This window comes from Rhagoletis pomonella, unplaced genomic scaffold (genome assembly GCF_013731165.1).
Source record: "Rhagoletis pomonella isolate Grant_MI unplaced genomic scaffold, Rhpom_1.0 Rhpom_scaffold_00003, whole genome shotgun sequence".
Lineage (NCBI taxonomy): Eukaryota > Metazoa > Arthropoda > Insecta > Diptera > Tephritidae > Rhagoletis > Rhagoletis pomonella.
Window position 1 is genome coordinate 85,022,438 of NW_023458557.1, and position 19,112 is coordinate 85,041,549.

The window sequence follows — 19,112 nt, forward strand, 5'->3', positions numbered from 1 at the left end:
TTGTCAAATTCTTTTTGTGAATTGTCAAAAGTCAACAGTGCGGCTGAAATTCGACAACCGTGCTGCCAAATTTAGTCAATAAAAGGGTTGAATGTCCACAGTTACCAAATAAAAGTAGTCTTGGAAACGAGTTAAAGAAGAATTTTTTGTACCGCAAACTCCGTGTTTATGAGTAGTGTTTTAACGTTAAATACCAAAATGCCCCGTAAACTCGTGTTTATGGCGCAATGTGAACATTCTATTAAAGTCTATGTTTACAGTAAACTCACCTCGTCACGCATTTCTTGTACGTGTATATGATAGCCACGTATAATGCCATTACGATCTTTTTCCAATGGAGGTTTCCAGGTAACATGAATTGAAGTTGAATTTAATGGAGTTGCCTTCACATCTTGAGGATCTCCAGGCACTAAACGTGTTGTAGGGAATAAATTTGTGCATAAGTAAAATGTAAGAAAATATATTGCAAAGCTGTGAAATTGGTACAACTAGCGACTTAAGACTTAAGTAATGAGTCTGACAAATACGTACATACTTAGCAGTTTATTATATACATATGTAATACTGATGCACTTAAAAGTAGACTTACTTACGTAAATGTATAACTAGCTTATTCAAATAACTAGGAATTAGGCTAAGGTTTTTAAATGTAGGTAACGTTTAGTATGGGACCATATTTTTTTTACTAGGAAATTTTTCTCATACCTGAATTAGGTACAAATAATACTTGTCACATATTTATATTTCGATATAAATAAATTGAAATTAATATTTTTTAATAACAAGGGCTTCAATAAATTGTTTTTTTTTTTGTTTAATTTTCACTGAAGAATTAAAAGATTTATAAATCGGATATGTTTTTTTTTTAATTTTGCTGTAACTTTTTCGGTGACAAGGTCATCATCACATCAAATAAATATATTTTTGTTAATCGATGAACAGCTGTTGTCAATTAATTAGTGAAAGTTTAGTGATGGGGTAGAAAACTTTGCTAAACTTACACTGAGAAATTGATCGTTGCTATTTTAGGGTAAAATTTTTAAAATTCACAAAAAAAAATTCGCAATGCTAAAAATATAATTTATGGCCAGCCTTAAAACTTAAAAGTGAAAAAATCTTCTTGGCAAAAAATTAGGAAAAATGCCTTTTTATTTCATGTTTTTTATTTTTCCAATATATTTGGGGTTTTTGGATTTTGCTTATAAAATATCATGGCCAGTAATTCAGCAAAAGTTTACTTGGGACTACACCACCCTGAAAAAAAATTTACAAATATTGTCGCTTAAAAAATTGTTCATACTTTTCAGAATCTTTCCCATTCAGAAATTCAAAGTGACAGCAGTTAGAAGTGGCAGCGGTAGAAAAGCGCCGAAGGGCGGAACACCTTTTTTCGAACCGGTGTACAAGGTATCTGATCGGATTTGGCTACAATTTTGATCACAAATTTTGTATACCGCGGATTTTTTAATTCGATGTCCCTTTCTAAAGTTTTAAATTTAATTAGCTAAACGTCCTCATCAAAATTTAAGTCGCGTTGTTCAAACCACTGGGAATAAAAAAAAAATTAGTTTTTTCCCTACGTAGCGTCAGAAAAAAAAACATTTTTTTTATACCACCGCTTTATAAGTAATTATTATTTTTTAATTATTCTTAAATATGTATGTATGTATGTAGGGCCGTTTTCTCAAGTAGGATTATTTATCTTCTTTTTAAATAAAAATTTTGTGCTAAAAAAATGTGTTTGAAGGGCAGATAAATTTTAAATTTTGTCAAATAAAAGTTTTTTTTTATAAATTTCATACCTGCGTTTGAAAGAAATTAATTTTTTAGCATATTTTTTGGACAGTCAGGGTGGTGTATCCCCTTTATGAGGTAGAAAACATGCCTAAACTTACACCGACAAAAGTATAGATACAATTTTGTAAGAAAACATTTTTAAAACTCATAAAAAATTTGGCAAATTTTGAAATATAATTTTTTACTTTAAAATATTTAATAAATAATTGGGAAATTTGCATTTTAATATCAGGGTTTTCATTTCTCCAATATCTTCACATGACGTAGATAACATATGCTAAACTTATACTAAAAATTGGGAGGAAAAAAAACTTTTAAAGCTTTTTTTTTACGTGAAAGTGGAAAATAATTTTATAAAAAATTGGGACGCTAGCATTTTAATTTCAGGTTTTTTATTTCTCCATTATCTTCAAACATGAGATAGAAAACGTGGCTAAACTTACACTGAAAAATTTATCGTTGCAATTTGGGAGGAAATAAATTTTAAAACTCATAAAAAATTTTCAATATTAAAAATATAATTTATTGCCAGTTTAAAAACTAAGAAGGGGAAAAAAACTTATAGAAAAAATTGGGAGATTGTGCATTTTAATATTTGGTATAAATTTCACCAATATTTTTTTCTTCGAAATTTTCCGATTTTGCTTATAAAAATATCAGGGTTTCAAAAATTAGTGCGCTCAAAAATTGTGGAGCACTAAAAATTGCAGTGGGCTAAAAAAAGGGTTATTTAATAACATAGCATTAGCCAAAAATTATTAAAAAGTGCATTCATATTTTGTATAATATAATTTTTTTATACGCTCATAAAAAACTAAAACATATTTGCATAAGCCAAGAAAAAAAATACAAAATCTTCAGTGCTTTCAAAAGTGGTGCTTTTTATTTGTGCAAAAAAAGACATTTAGCATACCGAAGATGTGTTTAAAAATATATTTACAAGAGCAAATGTACAAAATGTCAAATTTGAATTATAGACAAATATTAAAATAAAACAAAAACTTTAAATTATTAGCAGAAAGGTGCAAAAAACATACAAAAATTATGTAACCGAAAACCAGCTTTCACAAAAAAATGCAGTGAAGCCGCTATTATATGCAAAAAAAATTTGGTAAATGTAATAAAAAGGGGTTGCGTGGTTTTTTTTTCACAAAAAAACAAAATATTTTAAGAAAAAATGTTGCTAATGCATCCAAAAATTTATTTTGCAAAAATTGTGCATTATTATTTTTTTCCTTTCAAAAATAGTGCAAGTCTCTTAGAATCCTTTTGCTTGCTTGTTTTTAGTGAGGCGTAAGAACCCCGCTTTCTTTGTAGAAATAGAGAAGAAAAACACTTAACCAAAATACAAAAAAGAGATATGTTTTTAATTATTATATTTATGCTGTATAATTTTTTTTTTAGTGTATTAATATTTACAGATTTTTTTAAATCATTTATAGACACATTCTTAAACATACCTATTTAAATACTTACAAGTAACTTTATCAAAAATTCAAATACAATTACTTGCAAGAAGTATGTGATTTGTGTGGTTTGAAACGTGTTTTTTTGTACGGTGTACTCAATGTAGGAGCGCACGAGAGCGTAAGTGGCTGTATACGCGCTGCTCTCACAAATGCATTTGTGTGCTAACGTGGTTTTTTTCTTGTATTGCACAGTGTACAACTAAGTGCGTGATTTTTTCTATTAAATGGTGCTTATCAAAAATTAAAAATGCATTCCTTAAAAATTGCATTTTTTCATAAAAAAATTTTTATAACTAGATTTATGAAAAAAGTGCTTCAAAATGTCAAATACTCACTTTTCTTGACTAAGTTTTTATTTTTTAAAATTTCGTAACAAATTTCATAACATCATCCATTGAAAAGTGCGTTGCGTACAAGAAATTACAAAAATTGTGCAATTTTGGTGCGTTCAAAAAAGTTATTTCACACGCAAATACACACAGTAATACACCGAGAAATTTGCATATATATCACATAAGAACCGAAAAACATTTGTGCATTTGCAATTTGCAATTTTGTGCGGTATAATCCAAAAACCGCACGCAAGTCAAAAAAGTGCGTTTGGTTAGTAATTTTTTTTTTGGTCGTTTGATTACATTTTTCAATCACAAGTCAAAGACGTTGAGTGGTGCAATAAATTGTAGTAGCGAGTGGCCAAAAAATATGAAAGAAAGAGAGAAAAAAGAGAAACATTTCCTTTCGGTTAATACTACCATTCAGTTTATGCAAAAATTCACTGAATTCGTAGATAACAACTAAAATGTTAAAAAAATAATAATTTTCAAAAATTTCATGTTATTACGATTATTTCGTACGTAGACGCGATTCGAAGTGGAATTTGGGGCAATGCATTAGTTAATATTTGTTGGCACACTCGCTCTCTTTGATAACAAGGTGAAAGTGAAAAAAGTTTTAGAAAATTAAAAGAAAAAATAATTAAGTTAAAATAAATAATTAGCAGTTAAAAAAAATTCACTTTAAAAATAAAATTTAAATAAATAAACATGATTGGCACTCACTGGAAGGCGATTTCAGTTTTGAGTCAAGCAAAAAATGCAACACTGCATAAGTAAGCAACAAGCACTTAAATGCTCTGATTGAAAACAAAAGTAATTATCATGTTATTTTACTACCATATGTAAAATATTTTTGCATCCTGGTATTAAGAGATATTTATGACACAATATAGAAAAAATTCTACTAATTTGGAAATGGATTGCAAAAAATGTGAGGAAGGTTTACTAATTTTTGATTCGGACGGAGTTCGCGCTATCAAATTTAAACGTTGAAACTGGTTACGGAGGTTTATAGTTCCCGCCGAATCATATAAACCACCTGATTTTCTAAAAAACGAGAGGCTACAAGAAGAATAAAAACTACGCCTTCATCTACATAGTTATGTACCTTTGTATATACATACATATGATCTTCACGAGAGAGATTAAAAACGCTCACAGTATCATCAAAATTTTGCTAAAAGGATTATCGGAATATTTAATTTTGGCAAAGATCGGGAATGCGTTGATTAATGCCGAAGATCCCTACTTGCTTTTCTCGACAAAACATAACTAATCAATTTTTACTGGCTTCCGGGACAAACGTTAGGCTTGTCACGGGAATACTAATGGAACCATGGCCATTGACTGATGATTTCCACAGAAGCAGTGGAGACAAACTCCGAAGAAAGCGCCTAAAATTTCTGGAAGACAAGTTTATCGAGAGCTTGGTAGCTTAGGGAAAATCTATTCGAGAGCCTGCTAGGATTCGCTACAGAATAAGGATGGTTTAAGGACATATATATTCTCTTCTGTGGCATCTCACTGCTGCATGCATAATCCAACCCAATCATATGTAATCATGTGCTGTAGGGCTGAGTAACTCGGAGAATTTTCAGGAGTAGATTCTTTGACTCTAGCACATTTTGATTTACTTTGATTGAAAAGTTGCAGCCACAAAATATACAAACTTCGATACACATTTTTCGTACAACATAATTGAAGATCAGCAGTCACTTTTGTGTACTTAACGAGAAAACTTATCTTTGAATTATGACGTTTTTCCAGCAAACAAATGATATACACATAAAAAAACTCCTACAGCTTTTTTTTTTCTGCTACAATTTTCCACGGCATTTACTCCGATTTCAAGCTGCTGTGGTCCTAACCCTGCTGGTAAGCGCTCTAGTGCCGTCAGTCAGCGTTGTAGAGCTGTTGAGTGATATAGAGCACTTGAGCGCTGCAAAGCTGATGAGCGCTACAGAGCTAGGGAGCGCTGTGTAGCTGTTAAGGTGCAGGTACCCTGCCGCGCGGTATATAGCTGAAATTTATACGAGATGCAAATTTAGAACACTAAAGCATTGTAATTTTACATTTCTATTTACATCAGTGATGTTCAACACAGCGCCCGCTGGCGAAACTTTTTAAAGCTTGATGTAGATTTTATATGGACTCGCATAGAGTAAAAGCTCTCTCTTTGAGCATCCCTGATGTACATATAACTGAGTTAAAGCTCTGCACTGTGCTCAGTGAGTTCGAACGAGAGTCACTGGAGAGGCTGCGAGTCAGTTCAAATAACTCCGCCCGGTGTAGAGTTATTCACTACAATTCTATTATAGAATAACGCAATGGGGATAATTCAAAAAAACGACAAAAAGGACTTGGGGGCTTCAGAAAATTAAATTGAAGAAATAAAAACTATGCATGTTTTTGGTTTTTTTTATGAAGCCGTAATAGCCGCTATGGTGTAGTGGTAAGCAGTGCGCGCTTTCACTCATCAGCACCTGGGTTCAAACCCTCGTCAAAGCAACATCGCAAAAAATATAGAAACAGTTTTTTTCTTAACAGCGGTTTCCCTCGGCAGGCAATGGCAAACCTCCGAGTGTATTTCTGCCATGAAAAACTGCTTCTCATAAAAATTCAATCGCCGTTCGGAGTCGGCGTAAAACTGTAGGTGCCTCCGCTTTGTGTGACAACATCAAGGCGCACACCACAAATCGGAGGAGAAGCTCGGCCAAACACTAACATATGTGTAAGCGCCAATCTATTATTATTATTATTATAGCCCAAATAAATTGTTTCCATCTTTGTAAAGTTGCTAAAATATTTACGATTGCTTTTAATTTAGCTTCGATTTTTTTTTAAGATTTACAGATTTGGTGTATTCAAACTAAAAAAAAAACACCAAAAAACTCACCAAGCACCAAACTCGAAAATTTTCGCGTTTTGAATAAAGAAAAGCACTAAATTTAGTGCGAATAGCACCAAGTTGGCAACAGTGATATTAGGTTCATTTATTTAATTTTTAATTTCACACCCTTTCCTGCCAAAACTGCGAACTTTTACAACTTCACTTGATATAATACAAACCTTGTATTTAATTTTCAGTGCTACACATCGGACCGTATGCATAAAACCTAAGCAAATGCCTTTTCTTAAAATTTCAGACCTTTTACTCGATTTTTTCAAACAAATTTAAGTGAAAGGTATGCAATTTTAAGTAAAAGCAATTGCTTTTTATTTATTTTTTTCTTGTTTTTTTTTTTTTTTTTGTAAGAATATTTGTATGTGAGAAGACTGGCAATCAATTTAAGCAGCAATAAAAAAAATATTTTGTTATTTTAGCATTTTAATGATTAAACTTATCCTTTTTATTGTAAATGCTACTATTTTTGAAAATTTTAAGGCTACTTCGAAAAACTTATGACGTGAAACTGTTGAAATGATGCCGTTATTTAAATTCATTAAATACCTTCATGTTCAATTCGTTCGGAAGAGGTGCATAGAGTTATTATTTGCAGTGCCAAGTTGAACTGCAGAAAAAGTGGGAAAATATGACCTTTTTATAATTATTATGAATGTATATATGTAAAATAGGATGAATTTTTGTTTAGGAGCGAGTACGATTGGCTTCACGTATTTATATTTTTCTACTAGCGCAAATTGAGATTAGCTTAGATGTCTATAACCGGGTTCTGTAGAGCAAATTGACCATTAAAACAATTTTGGGAAAATAGACACAGAAGTTCAGAGCATAGCGTATATTTACTATGCAGTATTTGTAGTACTTACCTGTCACAGTGTTGCATTTTTTGTGAATTTGAAAATCTTTTTGTTTTTTATTTTTCGAATACTTGCTTTATACACAAAAGTAATAACCAATTTGCAATTTTTTTATCTTTTCAAAAAAATTAAAAAATACAAAATTTGTTTTTGTATGATATATTTATGTATTATGAATCGATGTTAGAGGTTATTGCTTTTGAGTACAAATATGTATTCTAACTTAGTTTTTCCAAGTAAAACGAAGCCATAAAAGCTTCACAAATAAATTAGATTTATCTTCTTCCATTTCGCTATTAAAATTATTTAGCATTATATTAAATTAATAATTGAATATTGTATCAATATATATATATATGTATATACGTACATATTAATATTTTTATACATATTTTTTAAATTGTAAGTCCTAGTGTTTCAAAGGGGAAAGCATAGAAATATTTTAAAACTTTTTTTTACTTTGCTTAGAAGGAGCCTTAATTAGACCTAATTCCTGAAAATCGCTATAGCAATATTTTTAAAACCGTACTTACATATATTTGTATTTACATAAATACTAACCATACCTAAATAAAATTTTTTTATAATATAATATATCTACTTAGACCACTAAAATAATTTACACTTAATCTACTGAAACTTAAATACGTAACTGAATAAGGAAGCAATAAATTCCGATTTTCATTCTCACAACTGTCGGGGTTACGCAACCGGAGCGACCCAAATCATCCATGTCAATCGACCCATTCGATTTGGATGAATTTTGGTCAGAGCTTTTAGTTTATCATATAACGAGGTTCTGCCAAAAAAAAAATTGAGATTTTTTTTCGAAAGTTCGAAATTTCACTATTTCCCGGATTTTGCAAGTTAATTTTTTGAATAACTCAAACTATTTTGATTACAAAAATCTTGTCTCGTTTTCAAGGTGATATTTGGGGATATATAAAATAAATATATTTAAAAAAAATTTAAAAGTAGGAAAAACCGAATTTTGAAATTTTAATGATTTTAAAAGATTCTGAAATTTTGAAGGTCCTTTTTTAAGATATGTTTGTATTTTTGAGCTTTGATTTTTTTTGTTTGCAAACTCTAGATTAAAAATAAATTTAAATTAAATTAAAATTGTTAAACATAATTTTCTTTAGAGTTTGCCGAAATTTTTCAAAGTTGAAAATTTATATCTTAAAAAAAAACAAATTTTTGAAAATTTCATAGTCTTTTAAGTTCGGTTAGAGGTATATTATACAAAAATTAAACCAACAATTTTTATAAGTTTTTGCTCTTAAGATTTTTTTTATTTCACTATTCAGTAAAGTTTTTTATTTTTCAATTGTTTTTATATGTATGTATATTTCAAATATTTCATAAGTTAATTATTTTTTTGGCAAATTTTTACAAACGCACCGACAGATTCTAAAGATTTGGGAGAAATTCAAGAAAAGGCAAGTAAGATACCTTTGGTATAAATAAAAATTCCAGGTAAAAAAATTTTTTTTTGTATAAGTTCATTTAGAATAAAGATTTAAGGTTAAATAGAAAACTGACTACTGGCAATGGCAAATCACTAATATTTGCCAAGAAAAGAGGTTCATAGAACCAATTGCCCTTTGAAGGCCGTGTAAGATTGTTGTTGGCTCCATTTGTGTTATAACATCGAGACGCACAATACATATATATATGCATATTGGAGAAGCTCGGCTTAGCGAATAAAGGCAGATGAACGGCGAAAGTTGGCAAAAGATTATGGAGCAAAATGATCAATTATTCCAAATCTATTAACACAATGATCAGATACCACCCTATAGGATGATAAAATGAAACTACATACTCTGCTGGCAAAAAGTATTGGCACAGCAAATTTTTCACAATATATGCAAACATTTTTTTTCTAATATTTTCCCGCCATATGTTGTGAAAAAATTGCTGTGCCAATACTTTTTGCCGGCAGTGTACTGGCAATGCCGCATTTCCACTGGGCATGAAATGACAAACAATTTTAATGACACATTTGAGCATTAAAAAACTGGTGTCATTTCGTTTAAAATATAAGCCATTAAGTGGAAATTCGGCATAAGAGTAAAAAATATATAAAACTTTGTCACACTTGAATGAGACTTTTGAAGTGCATATACATATCGTCACCTGAAATGCAAAAATACGTAATAAACATCGCCGCTGAAATGCAAAAAGTCGTAACTAATAAAATATTCAAAATTCACTTTTTGATTGATATGACGGATTTCATCGAATTACAACTCCCACGTCTTTTTATGAAACACAAAAAAAAAAAAATTATTAGACACGACTTTTTCCATAATTAACTTTTCATGAATGCGGTAGTTTTTTTTTTTTTAGAAATTATCATTCAAGATTTTTTCAATTACTTTTGTATATATTTATGAATGTACCTTTCCACCTGCATATGAGTGCATTTTTTAATTGAAATAACTTCAAATAAAAATTCACCATAGAAATACATAATCACAAAGGTACTAGAATCGTAAGAGTTATGTAGATAAGTTCAATGACTTGTCATCAGCCTATACAATTTATACATTCGACAACTTTTTAATGTGTAGTTAGTCAAAAATATGGTTTTATATTTTTTACATATTTTTACATATGTCTATTCAGTAACATGGCACACTAACTATGTAAAAATTATTTGCCTATTGAAATTTATGAATGTAAGCTGAGAAAAAACTTGTCATTGAGAATGCTGATGTATTACGAGCCACGCTTTGTTAACCTCTCATTAACTTTGGATGCCAACTGACGAAAAAGCAATGACAGCAGCCAGTAGGTCATAGTTTGAGGCAGTATAGCCTTGTGTTCATACGCCTAGTATTGCAGAATGCATTTGAAGCTATGCAAGATTGTGTTACATACATATAATACCCTTTAGAGAAAAGTTGGCGTGAGTTTCTGATTCATATCGAGTAATAAAAAGCTGCGTTGCAGTCTTTTGTGGATTCGATTGAAAAATTTGCTTACAAATATTTTGCTAACAAATCTCATCTCAAAACAACCAAATTTCCTTTTTTGATTAAAAGTCCAAATTTTAAATATGCCAATTTACGTGTAAACAACTTAAGCACAATTTTTGTCTACGCAGACCAATAATAGAATTTAGCAAATAATCTGCCATGGACTATTTTAATCTTTTAACTGCTCCCAGAATGAGTCTTTTTGATCTAGTTTTCGAAAAAAACGCAGTTAGATGGTGGAAAGGTTCCACGGAAATGATAAGCATAACATTTTAAAAGGGGTAACCAAAAAGGAAAATCTTTGCTGCAAGAGTGTCATAATCAAATCAAGAACTCAAGAAAAACGGGTTTGTAGTTTACAGTTTCCATACGCGATTGTTAATGGATAGAGCTAAGCAATTTCTACACAACATAGAAGAAGAGGTTGCGGTAATTTCTGCACACTTAAATAACATTTCTTTTTGAGATAATGACACTCTTTCAGCAAAGTAGCAATAAAATTCTTCAATTTATTAAAGGAACAGCATTTTTTCCTGCAGGGTATCATTCAACTTGCACTCACATATGTACAAACGTACTTGCTACACCTGACTTTTGACATTTGCTTGTCAGAAGTGCACAAATGTTGCGCTATTGACATGTCATTTAAATACACTGAGCGTTTGCACACACATACATATACTCATACACAGCCGGCCATTTACTTACAATAGCAGTGTCAGTCAAACAAACAGCCAAATATATACAGTGGTGGAAAAAATAATAGAAACAAAAAATGTTGACAAGTTTCAGATACTTTTCTTTTGTTTATTTCATGTTTACTAATGTTTTATAAAAGCGTAACTCATTAAATAACAAACAGCATACAAGTAAATCTAAATTTTAAACTTTGTGCAGAATTCGCAAAAAAATTTCAAATTTTAAAAATTTGCTATAAAATTTAAAAATTTTTTAATCGGATATTTTAGAAAAATTCTGGGTACGTAGTTTTGTAGCCCATTCCATTCTAGTGCAATAATGTGCGAGTTTCAAGTGGCTAAAATATATCGTTGATTTTTGAGAATTTTTTTCGCCGTGGGTGTTAAGCATTTTCTCCCATATAAAAATGAATTTCGTTCATGTGTTGTAAGAAAGAAAATGCGCAATACGCAACATCCTCAACGAAAAAATTCTGTAAAATCAACGGAATATTTGAGCCACTTGAAACTTGTACATTATTGCAGTGTAATTGAATGGGCTGCAAGAATTTTTATAAAAACTCTGATTAAAAAGTTAAAAAACTCGATTTTTGTTTTTTTTGGACTAATAACAAATTATATTAAAAAAATTTTACTGAGCTTGAAGCCGTTTTTATATATTTTTTCCCCAACAATTTTTAATAAAAAGCACATTTTTAAAATTTGAATTGTTTTTCTGAATAAACAAAGTTTGAAATGTTGATTTAATAATAATAATAATAGATTGGCGCTTACACATATATTAGTGTTTGGCCGGGCTTCTCCTCTAACTTGTGGCGTGCGCCTTGATGTTGTCACACAAAGCGGAGGGACCTACCGTTTTACGCCGACTCCGAACGGCGATTGCATTTTCATGAGAAGCTGTTTTTCATGGCAGAAATACACTCGGAGGTTTGCCGTTGCCTGCCGAGGGACGACCGCTGTTAAGAAAAAACCTTTTTCTATATTTTTAGCGATGTTGCTTTGACCAGGGTTTGAACCCAGGTGCTGATGAGTGAAAGCGCGCACTGCTTACCACTAGACCACAGCGGCCGAAATGTTGATTTACTTGCTGTTTTTTATGCAATGAGTTAGACTTTTATAAAAAATTATTAAACAAAAGATAAGTAGCTAAAACTTGTCAATATTTTTTGTTTTTAATATTTTTTCCACCACTGTATATGTACATACATACATCCATACATATGTATGCACTGTCATCATTCATGTATGCTCGCGCAAACATAATTATATACCGTTAATTTGTCACAAGGATCTGCTGAGTTACAAGTGGATACTGGTTTATATTACGGACGCGTTTTCAAATACAAATAATGAATGTCAACTGTTGAGCAATTTTGAATGAGGGAAAAAATTGTGTGTTGACTACATATTGAAGACGATTGAAGGTAAGTAATGCGCTGATGATCATATGTGTAATTTGTAAGGAAAATCGTTGGCCTCACTATGTACACGCAGGTGTTTCAAATATTATTCGGACTTATGGCCTAATCGCTATCACACTACTGCATCGAGAATAGAGACTGGATCTTCTCCGTAAGTCCGCATTAAGAAGCAAAAATTGCCGAATCTGGTATAGTGGACAGCTGAAAGTCACCGCTGCGGGACATTACATCCGCCAAAATCCGTCATACCTCGACTAAATGTGGTTTCAACAGAACAGAGCTGCTTGCGATACAACGCTGCTAGTTATGGCTCATTTGCTCGATAAATTCCTTAAATTGCGAAATAACACTTTTGGATTTATTTTTGTGGTGCTATGCGAAAGGCCGTTTTTATGCGAACAATCCTACAGCATTGACGCAATTGAAGGACGTCACGTTATGACCAAGTTTTTGCCCGAATCGCGTGATCAAAAAATTACTACAAAAGGACTAGCTAAGGCAAACGGTTGCATGGAGAATAATTCAATGATATCGTTTTCCGAGTAAATATAATGAGCTATACCATAAAAATTTCATTGAGATTTAAATATTAGTTTTCTAGTAGTTAGATTAGTATCTTTGTATGTCCTGGAACTTTGCAGTCAATATTTAACAAACTTCCCGATGAGCTGCAGACTTGAAACTTCAAACTTAGCTCAGAACTCGAGGGCAATACAATTTAAAATATCTTTTAATGCGCTAGGTGGCGCAGAAGTCGAGATATTTGTAAAACCCGCATTTATGGTCTGATTTGGTTCATATTTAGAACATATATTACTTAGACTGCGTTTATACACGAAAACTTCTGTCGCCTCGATTTTTCACATTCCCTTTTGGTGTTGCTCGTTTCATTTACACACGGCGATTTGTGTGTATGCAATTGTTGTTGTTAGCTGTGAACAGCGGTTCAATTTACACAGACGAACGAGAGCACAAAGCGTGTTGCCCGAGCACGAGCAACTCGGTGCCCCTCTCCTTTCCTCGTCGCGCTCTCTCCTACAAACGTCGAGTTGCGGCAACAAAAATCGCCGTGTGTAAATGAGCACTTATATGAAAAGAAATAAAGCCGAAAAAAAAATTTTGACGACAGGTGGCGCAGGAGTCGAGATATTTGGAAAAACCGTATTTATGATCCGATTAAGTTCACATTTAGAATGCATATTGCTTATATGAAAGGAAATAACTACACAAAAAATGTTGGCAGTTTTATATTCAGAATACCTATTTAAATTGAAATATATTGAAAATTTTGTTTGTTAAGGTCAAATGTAGTGTAATATTAACTGCAAGATTTCAAAAGACTAAAAAGTAGAAAATAAAATTATAGTTAAAAACCTAAAAACAGAATCTTAAACGGAATCGCTATATCTACAGATTATTTTATACGTTTTAGTTCTTGTTGTAATAAAAGCGTGTTTTTAGTTTTTTAACTATAATTTTTTTAAGCTTTATTTTGCGAGTACCGAATTCAGGAGATATAAATACATATATTGTTATGAATGCTCATTCGATAATTAACAAAAAATAACCGATATAATTATCGATATATTAATCGGTACCTTTATCGATTTCTTCGATAGGGATTTACCGATATAAATATTCATTGATATAATTATAGAAATATTTCTCGAAGTCGTTATCGATACACTTATGTATTTATAAATATCTACTCTTTATTCTAATCGATAGCATTGAAAATAAAACTATCGATATGCTTTTTGATTTATTTGCTGGTATCATCTGCATAATTGACAAAAGTTATCCGATAAAACTATCGATAAATTGATCGATGTATCAGTAGGTACCTATAGCGATGCCTTTGACAGTGATTAACCGATAGCTTCATTGATATATAAGTAGATATAAATATCAATATATTTATCGGCATCGTTATCGTTAGCGATATAATTGACAGAACTTATCCGAAAAAACTATCGATACATTTATCGATGTGTTAGCAGGTACCTTACTTACAAAAATAAACTATAATAACCCAATAGACGTTGGTGTGTATGTAACTTTGTCTGTTCTTTATTAGTTTTTAGTTTTTACCTTAAATAGCTCGCGCGAAATGCGTATTATAATTCAACGTTCACGTTCGAAATTTTACTCAAAATGATTTGTCATAACCATTGTCAGAACGCCTACGCCACGGAGACAATTAACAGCGTTTTTGACAACTAATACGTATTTATTTATTGTCTTGACAGCATTGTCTCATTTAAACGCGCTGTTAGCGATGTTTTTGCCAGTGATTTACCGATATCTTCACTGATATGTACGCAGATATAACTATCAATACATTTATCGGTATCGGTATCGGTATCGTTATCAATATGCTTATAAGTATCATCTTTATTTTTATAGACATGGCGAGCAGAGATTTAAGATAGAAAGCGGGGGTTTAACAACAGCGCTGTGCAAATCAACAGCGTCAGCTCGGTAAAAATGTTTAAGTAACAGAGGCAGCGGTGATCGTAACATATGTATGTATGTATTTACATATAGTGAGCTGATATTCTTCTAACGAAGTCACAAGATACATAGTTCATTCTAAAATTGCGGGCCTTTAAGTTTACGGCTGGTTAAAGCTTAAAATGCATAACTATGGCCACAACTAAGTTTTGCCTGAAATATTCAGAAAAACAATTTTTACTTGCACATTCAAAGAGACTCTTAAACTTTGTGTATAACAGTACTTTGGGCCCTAGTGATGCCTACATGCAGCTCTGAAGCACTTTTAATGGTCCATTCGTGTTGTCTCATTTGCTGTTATATGTATGTATCCCTCAAGTAACTCATACGCCCTGTGTCACCAAATGGAAAAATCACTTCACAAGCATGCTAATTCTTAATGTATGTATATATGTAAGTACGCATGACTTTATATACCGATGAAGCTTGAAGTACCGCTTTTAAAATCATAATTAGCACGCTGTAGCCTATAGTCTAACAGTAAACTAATTTGAACTCATAAGTGATGAAATTTTCTTTTGAAACACTACACTGTTCACGGTTAGGAATGAAAGTCAATATGTCACGTTGAAAATAGTAAGACAAAAGAGGAAATACACTCATAAACTTATGAAAGCATTTTTTTATGCATACATATGTTTACCAGGAATTTATGCAGCTGTATGTATGTTACTATCTACACTTGTCACTTCGAATATGAACTTATCAAATGCAGTTCTTTCGACAGCTGCCAGTCGATGGAATGCAAACTAAATACTTCTGTATGGGTTCGTATGCACAAAAGACCATTACTACACATGTAAGTAAATATACATATACATATATATATATATATATAGTTATGTACATATGTAGATAGCTACACGTTTGCACAATTCTTTCATATCAACTATGACTGGTTAGCTTGGTTGTTTGCCTTGTCACTTCATTGCATTCGTTAGTTGTGTCAATAGACGCCATTCTCTGGCTCGAATTGGTGGTCGCCACAATCATGCGAGTATCTATCAACATTTACATACATAAAGTGACGAACAAAAGTATTTGCACAGTGAATTTTTCGCAATATATGCACCAATTTCTATTCTAATATTTTTCCGGCATTTTTTTTTTTATAAAAATATGGTTCATTCTACAATAAAAACCACAAAAATTACAATTTCTAAACTTTGTGCAAAGCTCGCGAAAATTCAATAAATTTTAATGCAAAACTTTTTAATCAGATTTTTTAGAATTTTTTTGAATATACAGTTTTATAGCTCATTAAGTATAAAAATGCTACAAATCTGCATACTCAAAAAAATTCTAAAAAATCTGATTAAAAAGATGAAAATTTGCTGAATTTTCGCGAGTTTTGCACAAAGTTTAGAAATTATATTTCTATGTTTTTTGTTGTGGAATGAACCATATATTTATAAAAAATATTCAGAAAATTATTACAATAAAATTTTTTTGCATATATTTAAAAAAAGCAGCTGTGCCAATACTTTTTGCCAGCAGTGTATATGCAAAGCTTTTTGTTCTTATTCATTTTCGATAATTTTTTATTAAAATGTGGTTCAAACTCCACAAAAAAAAAATATAAAAATATAATCTCTAAAAATCAACGCAATTTTCAAGCAACTTAAAACTTGCACTTTCTTATACTAAAATTGCATGGGCTATAAAACCGCATACTTAGAATTTTTCTGAAAAATCTGAATAAAAAGTTGCAAGTTAGTATGCAAATTTATTGAAGTTTACTGAGTTTCGCACAAAGTTTAGTAATTTTATTTTATTTTTATGGCTTTTGGTGTAGTATGAACCATATTTTTATAAAAAATTATCGAAAATAAATTAGAATAAAAAAAAATTGCATCTATTGCGAAAAGTTCACTGTGCCAATACTTTTGTTCGTCACTTTATGTATGTATTTACTCGTATATGTATGCGTATGAAAATAAATATATTAACTTGATTATAACCGTATTTGTGTGGCTTACCACGCGCAAATACAATTGTTTAAATTGAATTTCTGAAACTTTTTTTTTCAATTTTATTTTTCTATTTTTCATACAGTTACCGCTATTGGTATTATTACCCTGTCACTGCAGAGTACCACAGTGGTAACTTCGTTAATATGTATACATAGAAATGCAACTATGCACGTACAACTGTCTGTTGCATAACCTTTGTTATTGAAAACGTATGACATTTACTTTATTCCTCATTGGTTTCATATTACTCGCTCGTTAGTCGAGTTTGCATGCACTTGCAGTAGGAAAAAATACCCATACCAGAACAAAAATGGAAAAGAAAAGCTGGTATACATAGTATTTAGGTGAAGAAGAGTAGTGAGTGATAAACGCATGTGACAAGTCATCGACGTTAGTCTGATATCTACGAACAGCATATGTAATTTGGCATTCGTCATTTACTTCTACTTTTACATACATACGTATGTATATACATACTTATGTATGTATGTATGTATGTGCATAGATTTAGTAAGGTGTTTCTCCCGCATGTAATTGTGTAATCGTGCTTAGCTGTTTGTGCATTCGTCAATGTGACTGACTGACTGCCTGACTTCACAGACTGATTGACATCAGCAGCAGATGTCATTTGCCATCAAAACGATGTGTCATCTCAACTTTCATTATTTTGCTGCTTGTATAAGAGCTTCGTTCTACAAGCTATTGATTGTCACCTACTTATTTTTTAATAATTTGTTCTTAAAAGGGTTATTTTTGAGTTTTGTGCCACTTTATTTTATTATTAAAACTGAAATGATTTTCAATTAAAAGTTTAAATGCAATAAAGTAATGTAAAATGAAGGAGTTTTATGAAAATTTTAGGTTGAAAATGCTTTTGATTTGAGTTTTCACAGGCAAGTAACGTCGTCGAGATTGCCACCGAGGCAGATATGCAACTGCTCGGCGAAGCGCCGCGGTCTTCCACGTCTACAGCTGCAACGCATCGTCCTCTGGCAGCCCCAAATAGGAGCAAGCAGACCAGGCCACTGCTGCTCGTACAGCGACAAAAGCCGAAACCGCACGCTACCAGAAAGGTACGATGAAGAGGGCTAGGTCCGACGAGGCGTATATGAGGGAAACGAAAAGACCGAAATTGGCCTTCGACTCCCCCATGGATCTACAGGTAGTCATTATCGACAAGGTCGACCCCGACGGGAAGATGTCACCGAATAATTCACTGCTTATGGAGGGTCGGCTCATGGATTTTATGCTGGAGGCTGTCAGAGACGAATTGGCCTTCGACAGCGCTGGGTGGCAAAAGAGAGTAAAGGTCGTTGGTTGCGATAAAAGAAGGTACTTGGACTTTCTCACGCTAGCAAACAACGGAATTAACCCTTCCATAACCGAACTTGCCTTGTTCCAGCAGCGAACTAAATCTGTAAATGCGCTTTCGAGAAAAACTGCGGGTGTCACAGCATATCATTCACGGTATGTCATCCGCCCGATTTTAACCTATGCAACGCTGATCTGGTGGAAACCACTGGATATAAGCAGCAATCAGGGAATAATTAGAAGAGTGTAGTGACTCGCAAGCCTCGGTGTAACAGACGCTCTGAGAAGCGCATCACGTTGAACATGATATTTTACTTAAGGTCTTGAAGGTAATTAATGATGGACGGCATAATGGAATCAAGTCCGATTTAGAGCACCTAACGTCATCGAGGGATTTTAGTTTTTTAGTTCCCATACACTTTTCAACCCGGGAAGGTTGGGAAGGTGGCCTCTTGTCGGTAAATGATGGTATTTGCATCTACATCGATGGCTCAAAGATGGAAAAAGGAGTCGGCTCGGGTCTATACTCCAAACACCCTCACAAAAGGCAATCATACCGCCTGCCTGATAACTGCGGTGTCTTTCAGGCGGAGATATTTACCATAGAAGGCGGCCTGTCTCATATGGGATAGAAAGTCTCTGTAAGGGAACGCCGCTATATTCGTTGACAGCCAGGCGGCATTGAAAAGATTAGGTTCCAGGGTGGTAAAGTCGAAAGCAGTTCGGAAATGTCGTGCCATGCCTGTTTCACTGATTGAGATAGAAGGGAACAAAATAGGCGACGAGATGGTTAGACACGGCTCGGAAATGCAGATTAGATCTTTAGATCATCGGGACGATGA

General features: G+C 32.4%; 1 protein-coding gene across 1 annotated transcript in view; it reads right to left on the reverse strand.

The window, feature by feature from the left end:
* Positions 1-19,112, reverse strand: part of LOC118735705 (tyrosine-protein phosphatase Lar) — a gene marked incomplete at its 3' end in the record, with an annotated part of 988,245 nt that overhangs the window by 9,610 nt on the left and 959,523 nt on the right. Inside the window, 1 exon segment of the mRNA XM_036465626.1 lies at positions 270-409. Within this exon segment, the coding sequence (XP_036321519.1) occupies positions 270-409 (140 nt within the window).